The sequence below is a fragment of the Panicum hallii genome, chromosome 3 (assembly GCF_002211085.1).
Source record: "Panicum hallii strain FIL2 chromosome 3, PHallii_v3.1, whole genome shotgun sequence".
NCBI classification, from domain to species: Eukaryota; Viridiplantae; Streptophyta; class Magnoliopsida; order Poales; family Poaceae; genus Panicum; species Panicum hallii.
Window position 1 is genome coordinate 62,249,325 of NC_038044.1, and position 23,589 is coordinate 62,272,913.

Here is a 23,589-nt window from a genome sequence, read left to right on the forward strand (position 1 = left end):
TCCCCCCGTCCTCCATGTTCGCTTGACGACAACCAGCACGCCATGATCGTCGAGCTAGCTCCAGTCGTCGGTATCCGGCTAGCTTGGGAGCTGCTCCTGGCTTCAATTCGATCTTGATCATGGCCGGGCTCCCAGGTACCTACTTATATCATTGGAAAGAGATTAGTTATACATATGGTATTATCCGTATTTCCCTTTCACGTTATGAAGAAACAAGTACATACGTACTCCATAAATACATTCCATACACCTCTTATGTGCTCTTACCTAAAAAGCTTGCAAAATTCACCGAATTCCATATATAATGCAGTATTCTGCTCTATCCTTAATGTAGCAGCTATATTACGGGATGGGGAGTAATTTGTAGCTGGCTCTATAAACGCCCCCCGGTTCAATTTAAATGTAAGGACTTCTAATTAAACACATACATTAATGCCGTGGATTAGCACAGTAGCAGGCTGCTAGATGAGGAACATGATTAGCTTTGGGAAGAACAATGATGGAACGGAGAGGAACGACACTAAAGATTACCATTAGAATTTTACAAGAACGGCGAAAAAATTTACTGACGACGAAGAACAGAACTTGCCATTTTCATGGCTGGCTACTACCATTTACATCTTAGACGTTACTTGAGATTAAAAGAAAAAGAAACGAGCAACGAGCTAGGATCAGTCCACTTGATTATTTACCTAGGACGACACGAAATTTAAGAAAGAACCAAAATTACTGCATCCTCCGAAGATTTAACCACTGGTAGTTTTAATAGCAGCTTCTGACCGAGCCTCTAAGCTCTGAACGAGAAGCTTGAGGAGTTAGTCGTCGATCGCCTTGGCCCTCATGCAGCAGGACGGCCCGCGGGTCTTCTGCTTGGGCCGCCGGCTGTCGCGGCGCCGCCCGTAGAGGTACTCTACCAGCTGCACGCGGGACCGCCGCTGCACCTGCACGGTGGCGGCCGCCTTGGCCGCGCGCCGCGCCGCGCGCTCCTCCTCGTGCCGCAGCAGCGCGTGCTGGAACCGCTGCAGCTCCAGCTCCAGGCGCCCGGCCTTCTCCGACATCTTGCGCACGCGCTCCAGGATCTTGCGCTGGCTCCGGCTTCGGAGGTCCACGTCGTTGCCCGCGGCCGCCGACGTGAACTCCTCGGCTTTCTTCAGGAGCTTCCCGTTCGCGTCGATCAGCTCCGCGATGGCGTCCTCCGCGTCGGCCATCTGCGTCTTCACGTCCTCCAGCTCGGCGTCCGATGACGCCTCCACTCCCGCGCGCAGCTCCTGGACGATGGACCGGAGGTCCCGGAGCCGCTGCGCCTCCAAGGACAGCCGGTCGATCACCTTCTTCTTCCACTCCCGGTGCGGCTCCGTCGTTGTGGTTGCCACCGTGGTGACAACTGGCCGTGGGAGGACCTCCTGCTTGTCGACGCTGAGGTCCTTCACGGTCACCACAGGCTCGGAGGACAGCTTCTTGCCTTTACTGTCGTTCTCAGCCGCCTCGCTCTGAGGTGGCCGCAGGTCCACGTCATGCCTACGGCTGCCGCTGCTCACCCGGTCCACGCTCCACAGCGCCAGCATCTTGTCGTCCGACTGCGCCGTCACCGAGTTCTTCTTTCTGTGGCGGCTGTGCAAGGCAGTGGCTCGGCGGCTGGGAGTCTGGACGAGGTCGAGCTGGATGTCCTTCATCATGCGCTCGTAGTTCACATCGCTGGCGTCGCTGTCCAGGATCTCCTTGAGCTTCAGCATCTCGATCTGCTTCCTTGCATCCTGGAGGCTGCTGTTGAAGTCAAGCCTCTCTTGCTCCAGAACAACGCCAGTATCTGACACCACCTTCTGGAGTGCTTTGATGGTTCCATGGAGTTTCTGCAGCTCCATGTCCTTCACCATCTTCATCGAGTTTTGATCTTCACTTGGCCTCACGACAATCTTTGACAGTTGAGGTGACAATGGATTCTCCTGGCAATAACAAGAAGCAAAATGAGTCTCATGAGTAAGAATAACAATATAAGGGATTCCTCAATGATTTGAATGTGTATTATTACCAGTTTTATATTTCTCAAGTAGTATAAACTAGATCTTCAACATGAACAGAGATGAGGAAAATGCAAACAGAATATGGAACAAATATATGCATACCTCCTTGAGCATGTTTGGTGGCAAGCAATCCTTGGCCAGCGACAAGGTTTGTTTCTCCAAGGCATCAACTTCAGTTTGCAATGCTCCGAGCAGTGTGAAGTCACCATTCAGATCAACCTTCAGCCTTCTGTTCTCAATCTCAACAGCATTTAGTTTATCCTTCAGCTCATCCACGTAAGAGTTCCTCCGAGTGATCTCCTCCTTCAACACCTCCTTTTGCACCATGTCACTGATCTCAAAACTCTCGCATGTCACGATGAGCTCAAGGACCTTCTCCTTGAAGAGAGACGCATTGGCAGTGGCCAGTTGCATGTTGGCCAGAAGTTTAGTGATCTCTGCATCGCAAGATTTCACATCAATCACAGGCTGTTCTTTACTCCTAAGCACTTGCAGTTCATTTTTCAACTTCTGGAGCTCCTCCCTTAGCATTTCATTCGATTTCTCAAGACCAGCACTGTCAACTTCTTTTCGCTGTTCCATGTTCTGGCCATTCTCTTGGCTTTTCCTGCCAGATTTCAAAAGCTTGGTATCTCTCCTCATCGCACGCCTTCTGGATCCAGTTGAAATTTCTGCACCAGAGCCATCACAGATACTCAGAGTTCTACTGAGTTCCTTCTCAAGATAGTTGTTCTCAAGTTGTAAGTCTCCAAGCTTCTTGTTCATCAGCTTGATTTCCTGATAAAGCTCATTTCCTGCTGCATGTAGAGACCCAAAATCCTCATGCAAACACTTCAATTGTGATGTTCTCTCATCATGAAGGCTTCTGAAAATGACACCAAGGATATCTGTCCTGACCACTTCACCGACAAGAGAGCTGAAATCATCTTCAAATGACCTTTCCTTCTCCCTAGAGCCATAAACTTTGCTAGACAGTGAGGTGTTCTCTTCTATCAGCTTGATAATCTCTGCTTGCAATGATTGCCGTGATTCTTGCAGTTCTGTGAGTTGTCGAACCAAGAACTTTGCCTCGGATTTCAGCTCATCCACTTTGCGGTTACGAGCCTCCATCTCCTTCCGTAGCTCGCAGCTGATCTTTAGGAGGTCATGCCTTTCACTCTGCAGCTTCACCAGCTCCTCACTCTTTGCTTGCCACTCTTGCTTCAGAATACTCCTTTCTGACCTCAGGTCAGCCACCTCCCGCCCAAAGTGCTCCAGAAGCGTGACAACAAGCGACTTCTCAAGGATCTGGTTCTGCTTCACATCCTGAGCATCAGAAATAGTATTCAGCAGGCACTTGATCTCATGCAAGAGCAGCTGCACAACTACGTCAATCTTCATAAGATCCAATGATCCATACTTCTCATCCAGATGCAATACTTCCATCACAGAACCAATCCCTTCTGTCAGCTGCTGGTTGTTTTGTGACAAGAAATCAACTTTCTCCTCTTGAACCTTGCATACCTCTTGTTGCTTCCGCAATTGTGCCAAGACATCAGAGTTTACTTCAGCCATGTCGCCTAAGCACCTCTGCAAGATAAAAATCTCAGTCTGAGCTTCAACAATCTTGTGCTCCTCCTCTTGAAGCTGGTTGTCCTTATGCTGAACTTCTTTGAGCAGTAGACCTATCTGCTTCTGTATAGCACTGAACTGAGTTATGCCTGAGCTGGTGGCTTCTTTGTGCTTTTCTTTTTCTAGCCTCAACAGCTCATGTAGTTTGATCACTTCATTAAGGGCCCTGTTTCTGTCCTGCTCAAGATCCAAGTATCGCCCTTCTAACTCTGCATATTGGGTTTCCAAACTGAGTAGAGCACTATTGATGCTATCCACCTGAAATATTAAAGTATCCATGTATCAATTTACATAGTCTTTAAACTACGATGAAAATAACCAGAAAGCAAAGAGATTTCAAGCATCATACCTCACGCATAAGAGTTCTCTTTTCAGATCGAAGTACAGAGTTCTGGTTGCGGAACGTGTGAGTAGATTCTTCGGAATCTTTCAGCTTTCTTCTAAGGATCTCAAGCTCGGTATTATTGTCAGATAACAAATTTTCCAAGAATACATTCTTCTCTGATAGCTTCTCCATGGTATGAGAAATACCCTCAATCCGTGCAACAAACATGGCTCTCTCAGACTGGTGGCCATCAACCTTGGAATTAAGGTGTTTGCATGATTCTTCCAATGCAGCCTTCTTCTCCCGCAATCCTTCAATTTCAGTAGTTGCAGCTGAAAGGGATCTCTCCAAATGAGCATTTTTCTCCAACGTCCTCTCCAGCAGCATCAGATTCTCAACATACAAGGATTTTACACCCTCATGATTTTTTATGGTCTCTTTTAGCTCAACATTTCCATCCCTCACCTCTTGTGCAAGTGATTGGAGTGATTCTACATTGAAATTCACCACTTGGATTTGCTCCTTGATCGAAAAGTGCTTCCTATCCAAGTCACCCTTGTTATCTTTGAGGTGGGAAAGCTCATGCTGAAGCACCCTTTTCTCCTCCACATGCCGAGACACCTCTTCCTCAAGGCGCCGCTGTGCATTCTTCAAAGAAATTATCTCATCCTGCAGACGAATTATCACAGAGGTAGAGGAGTGATTTTGATCATCCAATTTCCGGTTCTCTTCTCGAATAGTTTCCAATTCCTTTTGCAGCAGAACTTTGGTTGCTTCAATGTTCTCAATCTTACTCGCTTCACCATGCTTTTCAAAAGACAAAAGTCTTAGCTTCTCCTGTGCTTGTGCCAATTGCTTCTCCAAAGATAGCCTGGCCATTTCTGCTTGCATGCTCTTGAGTTGCTCCTCTTGTATAGAGATGCTAAGTTTCTCTAACTCAATGTGCTTCTCATTTAGCTCATCATGCTTCTCTTTTGAGGAAATCTTCAGATTATCTAGCTCCAGATGCAAATTCTGGTTAGCTTTCTCAAGGAGAAGGCACCTTTCCTCTGCGGTGCTCAAATTCTGTAGTCCATTTTCCATCTCCTCTTTAAGTCTCTTGAACTCCTCTTGGGTATGCAATATTTCAGACTTAAGGCTCTGGAATCGATCACTGGATTGTTGGCATTGCGAAAATGCAGCTTCCTTCTCTGCTTCTTGATCTGCAAGGGCCACCTTGAGAGAAAGAACTTCAGATTCAGCCTTATTGCTCTTCTCTAATACTGATGAAATCTTCTTCTTGAGGTCTTGATTTTCCTGTGATAAGCTTGATATCTCTTTCTGCAGCTTCTCATGATCTTGGTCATCTGCAATACTAATGCATTAGTTTGATCTTGCAATTATTAGGATACTGTGCTTGTTGAGGATTTAAATTGTGTAGGGAGTACCTTTAGCACGCTTTTTTGAATCACCAGCCTTGATGAATGAAAGGAAAAATGGAGTCATGTCGCGATTGTCTGTTTCAGATTCAGTAGATGCAGTTTCTGTTGGCAGGTCATCATCAAAGTCCAACTGAAACTCATCAGGAAATGCTTCTGCCATTTTCTTATGGGCCTGTCGGAGTTCTCCAGCCGCATGATCATATCTTTCAGCTAAAGCTCGATAAGCACGGTATAACTCCTCAAGCAGAGACATAAGTTCTGGGCGCCTTTTATAATACATTTCTGCTCTTCTTGCAAATGAGTCAGCATCCTCATCGATAATCTTGATCATCACTTTGATTTTGCTATCCATATCTGTGTGACCACACATTAATAAACACTGGTTCAGTACAGGTTTCAAGTAAATGTACAAAAGGAGAAATAAAGCACCAAGAATGCCCAATACTAGACAGCCAACATCTAATAGGAAAGCTAGCTCTCCTAATACCCAATTAGATTTGAATTTCTTCACCAAACTTAGTGGTTCAGTTATAGAATAGCTAAAATGGATGCCATAAGTTTATGTGCCAGAGGTGAAGTTGTTTATGTTCTTGTCGCCTTGTCCTAACAAAATCTGCTGACCTTTCCACAAAAAAGCATAACGTAAGACACTAATACTAGATCAGAATCAGGACTTCCAACTACTTATATTTTATCATTAAGTACTTTTGTTCACACAGTTAATTGCTAAATACGCGAGACAGTACTAAGATAATTGTATGATAGCCTGCTTCTCCCTTGATTGAATCGTATGATGACCCATAACATTGTATAGCAAGAGATGTCAATTGAAGCCAACAGATGGTGAAAGGTAACATGGAAATTCTTTTCTTATTCTGTGACACAATCATTCTATAGCAAACTAGTAGCAAATCCTACTGCTGATGTTTTAAGTACATAACTATTCTTGCCAACGAAAGGGATAGCCGTAATTGTTGGACTAAAAATGAAATCACCACAGTGAAAATAAATTATACCTGTGAGATTTTCTTGGAGCCATTTTGAGTTCTTTGGGGATATGTGACTATCCCACCACCATGAGTACTTGCGCATTGGATTGGATGGGGACATCGCCATCGAAGCCAGCTAAGCGAACAGAACAGCACTACCTGGCCTAAGTAAACTTCTATACCTCAAAGCCCCTGAAGTAGATCCCAGCAACTAGGATCCAACCTGCTCAAAAATCTACTACCAACTGACTACCTGCAGAACATCAGAAACTTCCAACATTAACACTATAGGCAAAACAACCTTAGTAGTCAGGGAACTTAGGGGTAGAACTGAAAATGAAATGTAGGGGCAATTATGGTTCAGATTGCTGGGAGGCCAATAAAATTTTCAGATCAAAGTTGCAGTAGATAGCAAGAATGATCTATCCTATTTGTTCACACGACATCTCAACCTGATCCTAGGGGCATTGATAGCATCAAACAACGGTCAGAGATTCAGATTAGCTATACGTTCATGCAATAAATTACTTGCAAAACTGTGTGCCCCAGCCTGGAACGGCCTTGAAACAGAGAAATGATATTTATCCGAAGACTCTGGTGTTATGGTTTGACCGTTTGAGGGGATTCAGTGACCAAATCGAAAAGCACCAAAAAACAACTGAGCACCCTCAAATGTGCTCAAGAGTTCTTTAAGTCAAGATCAGAAAATGTGCCAAGATTTTGCCACCCCAAACGCCGAAATTTAGTGGAAAACGACACCGAAAAAATTTGAAACAACACTAAAAGCAAATACTTCACAAGATAAATCCTCGAGAAATGCTCGAATCTCAACCGACGACGCCCAAGCAAAGAAACAAAATTACTGCAGAATGGAAGCTGCTACCTCCACTGCTGCGAATGGAGCATCAAACAATGGTTAGAAAATGGTAAAGAAAAGAAAAAGGCAAAAGAGGGCAGTGAAAAGAAGCTCCCCAACCAACGCAATAAAGATGAACGCCATGACCCAACCACCCCAGGCCTGAAATCGCGAAAAGAAGAACACGGCAAGAAATCCACACCTGCAGCGGCAGCAAGAGCTGGAAATCGCACCGTTCGCAGCATTTCATGAACTGGATGCTGCTGGAGACAGGCTCGAATGACGGGGGGAAAATCCTTGGGAGGAACGAGCTCTGAATCCTACCCTGGCAGCGGCGACATTTGCGGCTTCTAGCGAGGAGGATATATGAGTATGAAGAGAACAGTGGAAGGAAGGGAGAAATCACGGTATTTCCTAGCCCGGGTTCGCGAGGACCAAATCTCTGCGGCCAAATGGGGTCCAGAAATTACCAAAAGCAGGACGAACCCGTCGCGCTTGCTTCCTTAAACAAGCAGAAGAGAAAGCAAAATCTTTGGCGTCAGAAGAACGGCAACAAGAGAAGCGTTCCCCATTTCCCTGAAGAACAGTGGGCAGACGCAAATCCATGGCCGCAGTTTTTGCAGGAAAAACCAAAGAGAAAGGCCAACGCCGTTTAAATACTACTAGTATTGCCACCAAAAGAGATTGTTTTGGCAGAGATTGATACGCAGCCCTGGCAAATGGCCACGAGGAACACGAGAAGCAAATGACCAGGGCTAACAATAGCGGAACAAGCACACGAACAACGGGAAAAAATGGAATCTTTCCATGCCCAGGATACACGAAATCGCCACACGCGCGCGCAGAAACGGAAGGAATGCCAACATTTTTCCAGCCCGGATGGGCATTCTCGCGGTACAGCCTGCCGTTGCCTAAATTACGCGAGGCAAATCGGAGAAGAAAGATACTTACCATGGAGGGCAGAGGAGGGGAGGATCTTTGTGAGCTGCAGCAGCGCCAAGGGGGAGATCCAGCAGCAGGCAGCAGCTGCTCCTCATCCCACACTAGCCCTAGGCCGCCGCCATCACTCTCACCACCACATTAACGCCACCATCACGAACAGAGTACGAGAGAGGGAGAGGGATGGATGGCTCTCACTCCTTGGCTGAGAGGGGGAGAGAGAAAGAGAGAGCAGCTGCAATCATGGGTTGCAGGAGCAGCAGTGTGGGAGAAGGGTGGGAGTGATGGGGGTATTAATTGTTTATTTATTTATATTTATTATAGCAAAAGTAAAGGACAAAGATTAAGGCAGTGCAATTTTTTTTTGGAGAGGAGAGTACTTTGTTCTGCAAGAACGGCAACAGTGTGTGAATCACAGTGGGGTTAGGATTAACTTTGTTTGGCACAGGATTTCACTTTGTCACTTTCACTTTTTTACTGTTCTGGATGGGATATGTGCAGGGACAATGACAGTATCACAGCTGCATCAGACATAAATTCTGGAGGATTTTTTTTTTCTTGCACGACTGGTCAATGTGCTGTGTGTGTGTGTATGTGTGGGTGTTGTTGGGGGGGTTGGGGGGGGGGGTGGGGGCTGGACTGAGAAATTACTCTTGTCCCTGTGAATATTTTTTTTTACCGTTGCGGTTTATGTGGAAGACGAGCGTGATGTCTGTTGCGATTGTTAACCTTGGGATTTGCTCTTTGACTGCTTCGGTTATTTCTTCGGAGAAGATAAGCAGGAAAAGGTCAAAAAGAAAAGGTAAAAGCAGCTTGACTTGGAATTACTGTTAGAAATACAACGTTACGGTATTGTGAGATACTATTTTGGCTCATCTCCTTTGACCTATTCGAGTGCACCATGCTCTACTTTACCAAAAAGATTACTTTTTCTATCAAACAAAAGCATAGGAAAACACCAGTTTATTAGCTAGCAAAAAAATAAAATTGCTATTTATAGGGCTAAGTGCCTCAAGAGTAGTAAAAACCTTATGATCACAGTCCCCAGTTGCAGTCTTGTGTTCCTCGAAGGGGGAAAAAGAACATTTTGCTTACAGTCATGACTACTGGAAAGTGCAAACATAGTATACCTACACTGGCATTGGCATATCCAAGAGTCATGACTACAGATCCCATGTATGCACACAAGAAGTAGTAGTAATTTACAGCCTGTAGTCAGTCACTGTGGGAGAAAAGATTGTGCACCAAACCACCAACTCTAATGATTGTTTTAAGCAAATAAAGCACTTATTGTGTTAAGCATGTGCACTAGTGGAGTCAGGATGATAACTAGGAACCAGGAAGATGCACGGTAGAAAAGGCCTGCGTGCCCACTGATGATGAATAATCTAAGGATACAAGCACACACAACAGTTTTATTGCAGATTTCCAGTACATGGGTCGTGCTGTCTTTTGTCTTCTTTTCTGCTCACTTGGAACCACAGTTGATGGTTGTTGTCTGCCTTTACATTATCCTTTTCTTTTCCATCAAAAAGGCAGCTTCTAGGCTTTAAAAATGCAGCTTCTATATTCTAAAACCCCTAGGACAGACTCCAACCACACTGCTAATATATATGATAGTTAAGTGAACAGAGCATCACCGAGCAATGTGATGTTCAGCCAGTGAATATTCTCTAGGAATATTGTCAACTCGTTTCTGCATCTGGCTGTTACCTTGGTTTCTGTAGTGTGCTACTCTGACATATCAAGATCACCATTCATACCTGCCTACATTCTTCATATACCAAGATTGCCACATTTGGCTCTTGAAGATCCCCAACTCCCAAGGACGTGACAGTTTTTCATGCAAGGGGTAACTGCCCACGGCACAATTGTTTTCAGAGCAACAATCATTTATGAATAGTAAGTAACATTAGCTATCCATGATGTAATCTGGTACACCAAATTTCCCATTTTTATATATTGTATAGTGGAAGGATAAACTTTAGTTTCAGAGTCCAACAAGGACTTACAACCATACCTTGTGCTGCATAGGTTGATCCGTTGATAGGTATTACTCCCTCTTGTAAGTTTTGGTTGATGCTAAATTGGACGAGTTTTCCCTGACTTTAGCTCCGGTCACTGACACATAGGCCCGACCCCACGCATCGGTGACCCAAATACAGAGGGACCAAAGTCAGACGAACCGTTTCAGCTAAATCCCTATCCGAGAAATGTCAACTAAAATTGACCGGAGGGAGTAGTAGCAAAAACATGCTAGGCCGCAAAAAGTAGTAGCAAATAAGAAGTAAAAGGATATTTTTCAGTTTAAATTGAGGGATAAATATTCCGTATTTCCACTAACACATATTTGACTCTACCGATCGATCTCGAACAATTGTCTCTTTTCTTGATCCTCCGGCTAAGTTTTATTGATATGCAAATACTAAAAGACAGCTGAGTTGACAGGGTGATTATGGATGATGCCTCCAGCCTCATATATGCACATGTCATGGAGTCGAGGTTCAACACAGACATGATAGAGACACTGTTCCCAGATTCTATGTTTTAAATACTGTTCGAATGGTACACATGGTAGGCTAGTGGATTATTATGAGGAACAAGTTTTCTAATAACTCCTCGCAAGAAAAGTTTATAATAATTGGTTTTCGTTCGATACCTTTGTAAAAGCTAAAGAGAAAAAGGATATTCTTTGCTAAAAACTGATCGTGCGGATCATGGTATGTACTTTAAGCCTATGCAATCCCAAAAGTGTGAAAAAAAAATTAGTATATTAGTGCAAATTGGATAGGATATGATGAGTGTAAGTAATTGTGGTAATTAAAAAAAGTACTATGTCATGCTGCAAGGGTGCATGGTAATTGGTGAGTGAGAGACAGTGTCATAAATGTATATATGCTAGCTACTTCTAGAAGAAAAAAAAGTAAGTTTTCATATGCTGTTCAGGGATAATGCTAGTTTTCAATTATCTGATTTAAAATCACGGTGTAAATTATTACTTGCCGGGAAAGCCTACCATGCATATCACTTTTAACTTGGGACAAAAAGTGAGGCCAAGATTGCTTGGAATGGGGACTGTCGGCTTGACCTTGTTGCCGAGAGCTAGCTAATACTAGCTGCTAGCGTTTCTTCGGTGCACTGTCAAAATCCAAAGATTTACCTCTTTCGGAAGCAACTTCATAGGCTTATGGAAACCAATAGCCTTGTTTGTTCACTTGCTTTTGACAATCTACATGCAAGTTTTTGTCCTTCCGCCGACCTGTATCACAGATCATATATGTATGAGACCATGTCATGGTTATATTGGTCTGCCCAAATAAATTGTAACATGACTCTTTTTTTTGTGAGGAGTAACATGACCTATATATGTGACTATTTATACCTTGATCCTATATACCCCTCCATGGTTTTAGTCCAAATAAATCATAATATTTTTTTTACAGTTTTCTGTGAAATTATTTATATGTTCTAGTTAACACAAAGTGCTGGAAAATCATCTCATGTGGTGATCAAATATATTATTTTAATTGCAAGCATTAGTGGGGAGTAGCAGCATGTGCAAGGCTCGCAAGTACAACGGAGAAGATGAGTCAGAGTGTAGCCCCACACTGATATTAATGGATACAGATACACTCAAGAGGACCCCCTTGCCTCCAACTATCATTGATGCATAGCTGCGGTTGTTCAGGGGATCCATGGCACCCCCATCTGTCATCCATCCCCATGCTTTAATGAGGCACCGAACTTTTCTTCTCCAAACCTTTCTTACTAGCTGGAGTTTTCAAATACAGGTCAATTTATACAAAAATCAGGCACAATGGAAAATCGCCAGTTCATTATAAATATAGCCATTCAAAGTAGCTCAATTTACCTAGTATGGATCTGTTTGAATTTCCAGAAGTATTATTTTGAAAATATTTGCATAGCATGATTTTGTTTTTTTTCATACGCGATCTCTTCTAGCCATGCCACTTTTATGCATCTAATAACATATTCAGATGAAAATGTGTTCCATATATATAGTTGTAGATGTTACTATGGGCTAACCTGAGGTCATATTAAAAAATTGTGATATTTTAAGTTTGATCCGCGGAACATATGGCATGTGAATTTGTAGATCGCCAATAGGTTCACGAGGCTTGATTCCTTATACCAAACATATCAGTTATCCAACCGTCGAAAGGGTACTTTTAGCCGTCGGCTGGCCGATAAGTCCCTAGTCAACTACACGACGGCCAGCCGGCATGCCCTATTTTCAATTACAAAAAATTAATAAATATTTTTTCAAGTCTCTTAAAATAATATTTTTTTAATGAGAACTCAAGTTTTTCTCCGAAGAAAACTCAGTTAAATTTGACGGTGGAATTTTTTTGAACGACCAATTTGATGGTGGATTGACCGCCAAACCTCGTACACAGCAAGCTTCCCAGCTGAATGTACGATCGACGAAGAAGTCATAGCCACGATCATCACGACTCCATCATGCAATGGGTGACTATGCACGATGACTTTGTATGAACCCTAGCTGACCGTGACCGAAGCCGTATTTTTTGTTCGATCCATTTGACTCACTCGCTCATATCTGATGCCGAATTATTGGTGATCCGATGGGACGACGACGGCGTTATGACTAGTTTACCCGTACTAAATTTCGTTTGAGCTGTGTACGTCGCGTCAAACGAATCCATCGCTCTAGTACCCTTGTCTGGATGATTGGAGTTGAACACAAATGCATCATGTGGTTAGGTTAGGTGGTGAAACTATTTAGAATGCCATGCGTCTTGCATTGTTCTCTTCCCCTTGGAGTGTGCTTTCCATTCATCCATTCCTGATCACTTCATGGGATCTTTAGCTTGGATTTGAAGATAAATTGCAATGGATAGATGTGATTGCAATCACAAACATTTACCTAATCCGATCGCCTCGGCCGTTACAATTTAATTTGGAAAGATTTACCTAATCCGATCGCTCGTATGTGTTTGTTCACTTGCATAGCTCACTACTATATGTGCTAGCTAGGTCTTCCTTTCTAGCAGATCATTAAAAAGGTAGTTACATGGTGCAAGCAAGTACGTGTCCATCAAGATCAGCCGACCAAAGTTAGGCATGCAATGCAACAGGGCACAAATATAAGCATTCGGACGATATGGCCGGCACTTTACAATAGTGCCAAGCATGCTCGCAATCAGTGCGTCCATGTGATGCGAGAGCACAAGCTGCAACAGAAAGCGATGGATCTTCCTTTCATCGATCGCCAGCCACACTGATCGTCGACGACTGGCCGGCCTAGCTTGCTCATCGATCTCTTTAGCGTGCCTTGATTGTGATCTCCTCCGGTATCTCGCGGACCCAACATGCACCTTTTTCTCGATCGGATGAGCGCATGAAAAGGCAGTGTGCAGGACGTTTGCAACGTGTGTAACGTCGATCGTCTGTTCATTGTTCGTGTTGCAGCAGGAAACTTGAGATGCTACGTTTGACCTAACTGATGATGAAGCTGTTTGTTGGTTTTGGCCATAGTTTTACCGTGCCTTATGTTGAAGTTTTACTAAACATGCTGCCAAGAGCTTGCTTGGCTTACCGGCAGCTTCCACAAGTTGCACAATGGCATTTTTCTTCATAAATGTGGATGGCAACCAACCAACACATGCCCGTACAAGTTTCTTCATGCCAAACGCATAAAACTTGTAAATGAGAAAAAGGGAAAAAAAAAGACATGGATTGGTGAAGATGCAGCAGATATGAGAACTGGAGATGCAGTGGAAAGGTTGGGATCATGGACGGGTGGAAAAGGCGCCAAGGGAGCAAGCCGCAATGATGACGATGATGTGTGCCTGCCTGCGTGCCACCAGTGCGAGCGTGGCGCACAAGCAGGCCGGGAACGCCACTTCTCCGCTGATTTCCATGCACGCCCAGGTGGGCCACGCGCTGCCCAGCAAGTCCAGCCACGTAGCGGGCCCACTGGGCTTCGTTTCATATGGGCACCTGTGGGCCCAGGGACCCACCTGTTCCGTTCACTTCGACGACAAAGAAAGCTTCTCTGTCTGGCGCCTTCTCTGCTCTCGGTGAGACATCTGGCTGGCAGGAGCTCTTAGGGGTTGAGCTGAACTTGTGTTAAGAGTTTGAGCAGGAAAAAACAGGATTAGGAAACATGAATGAATTTCACTAAAAAACAGTTTCTAAGTTCACTTTTGTTGACATCCCATGCTTTTCGAGCAGTTTGCCTCATCTGTCGTAGACATGGATCGTGTTTGTTTAGATTTGCCTAACCGGAAGTATTTGCATCTCATTGCTCCCAGTAAAACAAGAATTTACATTAAGCAACCTAATTTTAGCTGGCAAGTCAAAAAACAGTTTAAATTGCATAAAAGGGAGTATTTGTATGTTTTGCAAAAATTCAATAAGAAAATAGCATGGACATAGTACATGCAGAGTACCTTTTTTTTATCGGCAGAGTACAAATTTTCTAGGACAACAAACACACTTTCTGAATCTTGCACCCACGGACCTGCAATGCTACACCCTGAAAACCCTGCCTCTATTTTCGCTTTTGCAAGCATCTGCCACCTTTGAAACCTGTAATAGCACTCACCACTCACGCATGCAAAGCTTTATTTTTATTTGTTGTCCGAAATATAATGCATAACCGTTTAAACTTTCCAAAAAAAAATATAGTACCATGTTGCACAAAATGCTATTTGAAAAACAACCCAAAAAAAAGGAGAAAGGGCCCTAAAATGATCGTGTCTTCCGGTCCTCCAAACCGGAATGTCGGCACAGAACACAGAGGGGTGCAGACTTTTGCGGCACAAGTTCCTGTCAGCCGTACTGTGTCCCACGTCAAGTCGCCGCTCATCAGTCCGCTCAAACTTTATATGAAAAAGGAATTTGTTGGACAGTCAGATCATATGATTCTGCTGGAAGGATTGGGGAAGAAGAGCAGAGCACCTATTTTGTCACACAATCTTTATTAATTGTATGAAACTAAATTTGTTGAATGTTGGCATGTTGTCAAATGCCAATTCTCTTTCAAGAAGAGAATGTTGCCAATTTGCATTGCCGTAAGCACCTGATAATAAACTGAATATGTTTTGTTTGTTAATAATGGTGTGCAAGTATAAACCATCAAACATAGCAGGGAAACAAACACTGAAGTGTTTCCCAGATGACCAAAACCCTGACAGGTCACAGGAGATACCTGAAGCCATCTCAGCCTCTTGGCTCACCATCCATTCCACCCCACCCTGCTGAATTCCGATGGCCGCCGCGTGGTCCATCATCCATGGGCGCCGCCGGCCAATCAGTCCGCCGCGCCGTGGTTGTTGAGGCCGGCCGGCACCCCATCTGGGGCTGCTCGGTGGCGCCCATGGCTCACATGCTCCCAGGCTTGTCTCTTTGGGCCAAGGACATGCATAGTTGGTGGCTCCGGGCCAAGCCTAGACTGATTGGTAACACACCTGTCTCCCGTGTTGTTCCCGTCACCTGAGCTGTTTGCATTTGCACAGCACGCTGCTGCCACTGTTCAGGGGACACAGGGCAGGCACATCACCACCTTCGCCTAGCGTTGCCACCAGGCAACATCACCTCATGGAGTCATGGGATGAATTCATGCATCCATCCATGCTCCATGGTGTGGTGTGGTGTGGCCAGGGCGTGTGGCTTGCAACCAAGGGTTCCATGAATTTGATGAGCTCATTAGTCATTGACAATGCCACATAACATGGATGTACAATAGCTTTACTGGGTCGTGGCACAGATGTTTATACATCTGGACTACTCATCATTGGCCCAGTGAGAACAGCAAGTCATCAACAGATAGACTTGTGACTTCTTGCATTCCAGGAACAGATGTCTAGTGCTCCAGGAAAGGAGCAGAAAAGTACACCTTGAAAGCAAATTAGGCAGCTGCTGCACTATCAGAAGTCAGAACTGCTTGTTTTCTTGCCAGAGATCATAATCAACTTATAGCTAATTCTAGTAACAGGCTGGGCTCCAAATATAACGTGGTAACATGCACCATAACTTAACGTCAGGTACATAAATCAGTTCATAACTCATCATCAATCTAGCCATATCTACAGCAGCAGTAGTGCACCATAGGTTTATTAAGTATATGCCGACGAAAATTTCTCACGCTATCTCTAGCTAGACGAGGCTCTTCATCTTGCGCCTCAGCCATATGGGCCTAATATCTACACTCAGAGAGAGGAAGATCTCACGGTTGCTTGGTTCCAAGAAGACATCGGGCGCCAGCGACTTCTCAATTGGGGAGAGGTCCGCCATGGCACTCATGACCTCGATGCACCGTGGGATGCTGAACCTGTCCACGTGGATCTCCAGCTTCTTGTCCCTTTGGGCCATAGCATGTGCTTCCATAGCATCAGAGGTTCCATCCTCACTGGGCCTCCTAGAGAAGCGCCATTGTTCTCCACGCGCTTCCTCAACGGGCCTCCTGGAGAGCTGCCAGGATGGCGGCTCGGGCCGCACTTGAGTCAGTGGTTTGGGGTAGAGGTGCCCGTTCATGGTCTGGACTTCGACGCCTACTAGAGTCTCCTGTTGGAATGAAGACTCCCTGGATACTGGAGATGGAGGGATTGGGGAGAGCTGTCGATTCATGTAATAATCATCTTCATCGTCGCTCGAGTCAACTTCTGCCCCATTTCTTTCGTTCAGTACAGGTGCAGCAAGAGCACTTTTACCATCCAAAATAACGCCAACTGTAGAATAAGAAAAAAGATAAAAATATGTTAGTTCCCGGAACAGGTTGAAATTGCAGCTTGAAATCATATCAGCTTATCCCATCAGGGAACCAATAGCAAGCAACCTATCATTAAAAAAAATCCAACATATTATTCTTCATCAAAATGAAAACTTATGATATACACTATTCTGGAAGCCAATATATACTAGGTTAACTTCAAGGTACTCCTATCCGAAAACAATATTATGCAAAGTAAAACAAGCTGTTCTGGAGGCCATCAAAATATTATATCAGATCATTCTTTAGTACATCATAATGTATAAGTGTTACTTTGGTAGCATACATGTGCACTAATTACTTAATTACCATACTGACATTACAGAGTCTCTAGTTCTGTGTTATCACAGCACTCCAGCCACTAGAATGAAGTCAACTAGGCACTCGCCAAGGTAAGCTAGACGACGGAAATATAAATGATAAATAATACCTTACATGATAGGAAACCAAATAAATAAACCTTGTACAGAAAGAAATTAGGAGAAGCAAACATAACAGCAATACAAAACAGAGCAAATCCTCTACTCTCTCAATAGCAACTCATGTAGAAGAACTTCTAGTAGTATATTATCTCAACTTGTGCTGCGTATGCTAACACTTCGACCTATTGTGCTGCGGTAGTTCATCATACATTATTAACTTTAGTTTTCTACACATTGCCATTATGCCATATATTAACATGTCTTGTCACTTAGCATCAGCTAGAAACGTAGGGTACACATGTATCACTTAAGTTAACACTTAGCAAGGCATATATTGACACCTTGCAGTTAGCACTTTAGAACATTAGTAAAGAAGCAGAGCACAGCAGCACCCAGAAGCAAAGAAGCAGCCTGAAGCCCTGGTGTCCTTCAGAAGGAGACGGATAGGCACACTCTCAGAGGGCAGAAGCGATGGCCAGGCAACAGTGAAATTGGGCCAAAGAGGCCATGGCAGAACTGTCCAAGAGAGGAGTTATGGCGAACTTGAGCCAGAGAAGGGCAGATGACAGGGGAATAGGGCCAAAAAGAGTTAGGCACAACAGGGAGGGTCACCTAGCGTTAACATGGTGTGCACCTCCCTCACTCTTCATGTCCAAAGTTGAGCGACTAATCTGAGGACAAAATTCCAAACCTATGCTTTGACAAAATTGACAACACTTCTCTAGCTGAACAATTCTTCACGCAAGATTTCACAACAGTTCCGGTTGGTATATCTTAGGACTAGGATATTGGCTGATTCACACTTTCATAAAAATTCAATTTATATACTACATTGGCAAATAATTGTAAATATTGATCACTCTATTTGTTTACAAATTCTTGTCATATCCTTATGTTAGGGGTGGACTTTCAAAACACCTACTGACTCCATGTATTCAATAATTTTGTGCTCATAATGTTATTAAAGGATATTTTTTATCAAAATTTATCCAAACATGGCATCCTTGTTTTCATGCTTTGGTAAACACAAAAAGGTGACAGGCATTTACAGATTGGTGACTGAAGTGTACAACCATACCTAGGTTTGGTTAGGTCAAGTACTTCCATGGCAATAAATTAAGTGGCTAGTTTTCATTCCAATTGGTGATGGGCTATAGGCTATGGGTTCTAACTCTGACTTCATTTATAGCCTGTGAGGTCTAAGACCACGCCTTATTACCTCTCACGTCTACAACCTTTTGACACATTCCACCCACAAGCTTCTCTGCCCATGACAGGGGAAGCGATTGGCTGATGACATGGTGTAGTGATTATGTTTTGCATTGAGGCCATAGACCCTGTTTGGCAAGGCTCAAACAAGGCTCCATCTCCCAACTCAAAGTGGTCTAAAACATTTTAGCATAATATGGAAACAAGGGTTACTTACCCAAACAGTATTGGTGCAGCCCTAGCCCAGCTCCACGAAATCTTGGAGCTACGAATACCCAGCTCCAAGAATTATTAGATATGAGGCTATGCTAAAAGGGACATAAGTCAATGAGGTTGGCAGTCACCTTTGTTAGAATTGAACATAGTTAATTTAAAGCCATATTGCCAAGAGGAGGAAGGTATGGTGGTTGGCTCTTATAATAAATTGTGGTGATGGTTCTAGGATATGTATTCTAGGTATAGGGGTGAACAAGATGCCAGGAGAACACTCCTTGTCCCTACAGATAGAAAATAAGAGGGTAGTGCTGGGAATTCAGACGAATCTTTCTCCAGCTGTCCCAAATCATCTAATGCAATGCAGCAGGCAATACCAAAAAGAAAAACAATAGCTATGGCACAAAAAATTCAGCGGCTGTCCTAACTGATTCTATCTGTGCAGAAGCAGAATTCCCAACAGCACTAATAAATGCCAAAACACAAAATCCAGAGCTATGGCATTCAGTCTCACATTGTCAAAGAAAAACTGTTCCTGAGAATACTGGAACATGAAAATGTTTGGCAGGCCAGCTACTTGAAAGATAGTCAACAAATTAAAATCACAACAGTCACTGCAAACAACCTATCCAGTTGGCAGTTGAGGAAGAAACCCAGGGTACCAAACAATCAAGTTAAACTATACACATCCGATACAAAGTAACTCTACTTTAATATCATGCATTCTACTACATCTATCTAGCTCCTTAATCATATTACCTTTTCTCCCAAACGGATTTCTACAATCTTCACATTTACAGTTGATGGAGCACCCTGCCCCTCCCTTCAAATAAAAAGAAATGTTTCCATAATCATGAAATGACGCATGATGAAAAATGAAATTTGACAAAATAAAGGTGAATATGGAACCTGGTAGCAGTCACAGTACTTCTTTAGGCACCCTGACTTCTTGCAGGTGCATTTTCTTCTAATAAGATCCATAGGAGATCTTATAAGTTGTTCCTGAAGACAGTAGATATCAGGATCACCAAAGAAAGAACGAAGAAGTGTATAAATAAATATAGATAACCTCATGTGAGAAGAAATTCTTACCACTGATTCTTGAGCAGCCTCTAATGTTTGGACAGGTTTGAGAGGTAAAACTGGTGCAGTCCTTGGAGCCCCTTGCATTGGCTTGTTAAGACAAGGTTCGCATCCACATGATTCAGTACAATGTGACCCAGATGCAAAGCACACACAATAACTGTTACAACATAATGCAAAAGATGATTACACGCAGAAGGAAACTTAAATTTAGCAGCACACACACAAAGCAAGGTGTGCACACACATTTGACAAAAAAGACAAGCTCTGTTAATTCAGAACTAACAAGGGAACTAGTTTCTTCTCACAAATCTATATATGAAGTAATCAAACAGCATGCTGAATAAAGCTGCACCATTTTGATACTTCGGTACTGTGAACTTGACAAAAACTGTTCTTTTATCATCACACATTCGAAACATAAGACTGTGAGATCTAAACCTACCTAAAACAAGACCAGATTCGCTAGCTACAGCAAACTAAATCAGCATTGATTCAAAATGGCAATGACATCCTAGCGCACAGAGGTTGGACTGGAAGGCTTAAAAAAAAACTCGTTCTGTCCCTAGCCACATCTCATTCCACAGTGAAACATCCGGTGCTGTGATCAAAGAATGAGGAAGACTGCAAGCGCGGAGTAAAGGAGGAAACTTACAGCTTGAGGCACTTGGACTTCTTGCAGCTGCACGTCTTGCACCCTTCCCCATCCTCCGCCTTCCTTCTGATCCACCCAGCAAGGAGACAAAAGGAAAAGTAAGCAGCAGGAGCGAACCGCACGCAACGAACCAAAAGAGGAAATCGGCCGCGCAACCGAAACTTTGCAGAAAAGGGAAAGGGGAGGAGGCGCACGGACTTCTTCTTCCTGTCGGAGGTGCCGTTCGCCTCCGCCGCCGCCGCCGGAGGCGATATGGCCGCGGAGGCGTGGGGCGCAGCAGCAGAAGCTTCGGCCGCCGGGGCTGGAACCGGGGCGGGGGCCGGAGCGGGAGCGGGAGGTGGCGGGAGAGGATTAGGAGGAGGCGGCGTGTTGCGGGCGTCGTCGAGCTCCGATCCGGCGGGCTCCGGCTGCGGGGGCTTCGGGGCCCCCTCCTCCACGTCCATCGGATCGGGCGCCGGCGGCGGCGCCCCGATCGGCGGCTGGGGCGGCGTGGGGCTCGCCGTGGCGACGAGGCGAAGGCGAGCGCGAGGGGCGTGGGGTGGAGGGAGGAAGGGGGAGGAGGGCACGAGGCGAGCTGCCGCTGGTGAAATGGGGTTTAGGATTCGTGCGTGGCAGCTGGACGGCCCGGATCGGCGGTTTCCTCCTCGGATCCGGTCTGGCTTCCTTCCGTTTCGACCTGGGCTTTCCGGTCATAAAACGTGATTAGCACACACACACAAAGTGGCTGCCTTTTTCTTTTTTGGCAGGAAGTGATTGCTATACTAAATGGCTACTAGCTCAATTTCCAAATCCTATGTTGAAGTTCTTGGGAGTACTAGGAAATAGATGACAGAGCTTGGGAAAAATTTGCATTATGTTTTGGCACGCGGTGGATATTGTTGAGCTTGACGCGTGAAATGCACGAGAATCATTTTCGTAAGGTCCCATTTGCATCCCTTCATTTTGTGCTATAAATTCATGGGGTGGAAGATGGAAATTGATTCTATAGATCCTCACATTACGTTTCTAATGTACAATTTATAGCACACTCTTTGATTCGATTTTCTAAAGCAAAAATGTAGCGCATAAGAATCTCTTACATATGGCCAACAATAATATATAAATATATTACACATTAGCTTAATTAGTTTATATCTAAATTATGATTATTAGAATGGAATTCAATTCTAAGGATCCAAACGGGTCTAAGTGAAATGGCTAAGTTTTTTTTTTCTTAGGGCGGGGGACCTGAATTTCATTGCATGTGGCCCCTTAACGGCCAGATGTTAAAAGAGTTTTACAGTCCGATGTTCAACGGAGGTGTTACATTGATAATGAAAACAAGGAGCACCAGACGTCACTAATTCCTGTGTCTCGAGCAAGCAAGCGGCACTTCCAAAGCCTTGCAACTTCCTTGGCCAGGCGTAGCGTTTCGCGCAGCGTGTTGCGCTCTTGGCGAAAGACAATTCCGTTCCTTCGTTTCCACAATTGCCAGCAACAAAGTAGGACCAACGTCTACTGCCGCCGAGTAATGCAAGACATAAAAAAAAATTAAAGAAAACAAACTCTGCAAGAAGCAGCATCAAGGATTCGCAAAGCAAAAGAATGCATTGAGCTCAATGGTGTGCATGGAAGAAGAACTGGAAGTTCCCAATGGAAACAAAAAGTTTGCATCACACATTCACACATGAGTCGACGTAGATGCAAATAAAACGTTTGTTTCTCAAGTAATCTTCAGCATGTCAATCGAAGAAGAGAGATAAATTCACACTATTTTCAACTCTGGCAACAAGTAAAATCAGCTAATATCCATCATTGAGTGACAATGCTTGCCTACCAAATGGTTTAGTTACCACTAGAAAAGTTGCGGGCATGGGGCATAGACGGCTATAGCAAGAAAGCAACAATGAGTTGCAGGCATGGCCACAGAGATCCTAACTGAACGGATTAAATTGATCAGCATCAAACAAAAATATTTGCAGATTGCTAATCGAGAGGTTACCCGGACAAATTCCACGGATAAGAAGACCATTTTACATATTGCTTTTCATGGGAAAATATTTACCTCTATGGATCTAATGCTCTACATCACTCCATGGTTATGTAAAAAGCTAAAAGCTGATCTGAAGATTACTTTTTTGTCGGATAATATCTGTTTTGTACCATCCAGCTATAGTTGCTATAGAGGAAAACCGTCCTCTTTGGTAAGCTCCACACCACCTCCTCTTCATGTCTCTTTATTATAGTAGCTTGCAAATTATATCATGTCGTTTTCAATTTTTGCATGATGATAGTTAGTTCCAATATTGGGCATGGAAGTTGTATGTTGTTTTCAGTAATTGACCATTCCTCCTGGAATAGGAATAATCTCTAGTCAATAGTCTCAATTTGGCATTTAAATTTCTGAGTGTATGAACAAGACTACAAGAGTTAGCAGTACTGCAGTAGCATAGCATGTTGTATTTGACATAATTTTTTTGGTTTATCTCCAATTCTTTGTACAGAACACCTCATTGGTTATCTCCAATTCTTTGTAGATACAATAGACAGCAGACCACAAGGTCAGAGGCTAGGCTTGCGAGGGTTTCAGTGGCCTTCTTGATGCCTCAGTGCCTGCAGGTACTTCTACCTTCATACTTGTGGTTTTGTAGAATCTCATTCTGTAACTCAGGATTGGAAAGAACTATAATAATCTAATTGTCTCATCACATACTTTTTAAGCAACTGGAATTTTAAATGTTCCTTCCGTGTGTAAATGAACATGTAAAAGTGGACACTCTTGGAAAAATATTTTTCACATAACCAATCCACTCCTTTCAACAGGCATACATAGCCTGTTCACAAAACCCTGGCATTAAGATGTAAACTGGGGTACTCGTGCTGTTGTTTATGAACTTTGGATGGATTGATGTGTTCATCAGTCTTCGTCTGATCAAAATTTTCGATTACGCATGTTTGTTTGTGTTCTGACCGATAGAACTGATGGATATTTCCTTCTTTTTTCGTTTTCCAAATAGCAGCCAATGAGTTTTTTGATTATGCATGACACCATCGACCTGGAAAAGCTCATGGATTGAAAAATTGGAGGCAGAGGTATCTGAACATCTG

General features: G+C 43.8%; 2 protein-coding genes across 2 annotated transcripts; both read right to left on the bottom strand.

Moving 5' to 3' along the window:
• Window positions 1–478: 478 nt before the first annotated feature.
• On the bottom strand, window positions 479–8,433 carry LOC112886109 (protein NETWORKED 1D-like). Its single transcript, XM_025951889.1, has 6 exons — window positions 8,175–8,433; window positions 6,395–6,620; window positions 5,385–5,732; window positions 3,982–5,303; window positions 2,124–3,890; window positions 479–1,943 (listed from the first exon to the last, which is right to left on the bottom strand). Exons 2-6 carry the CDS (start codon window positions 6,492–6,494, stop codon window positions 816–818), a joined length of 4,665 nt encoding a protein of 1,554 aa, XP_025807674.1. The 5' UTR covers window positions 6,495–6,620; window positions 8,175–8,433; the 3' UTR covers window positions 479–815.
• A 7,650-nt stretch (window positions 8,434–16,083) lies between these two features.
• LOC112887506 (RNA-binding protein MEX3A-like) lies at window positions 16,084–21,076 on the bottom strand. Its single transcript, XM_025953689.1, has 6 exons — window positions 20,701–21,076; window positions 20,503–20,568; window positions 19,857–20,007; window positions 19,674–19,766; window positions 19,524–19,587; window positions 16,084–16,879 (listed from the first exon to the last, which is right to left on the bottom strand). The coding sequence occupies exons 1-6, from the start codon at window positions 20,943–20,945 to the stop codon at window positions 16,308–16,310; spliced, it is 1,191 nt and encodes a 396-aa protein (XP_025809474.1). The 5' UTR covers window positions 20,946–21,076; the 3' UTR covers window positions 16,084–16,307.
• Window positions 21,077–23,589: the final 2,513 nt, after the last annotated feature.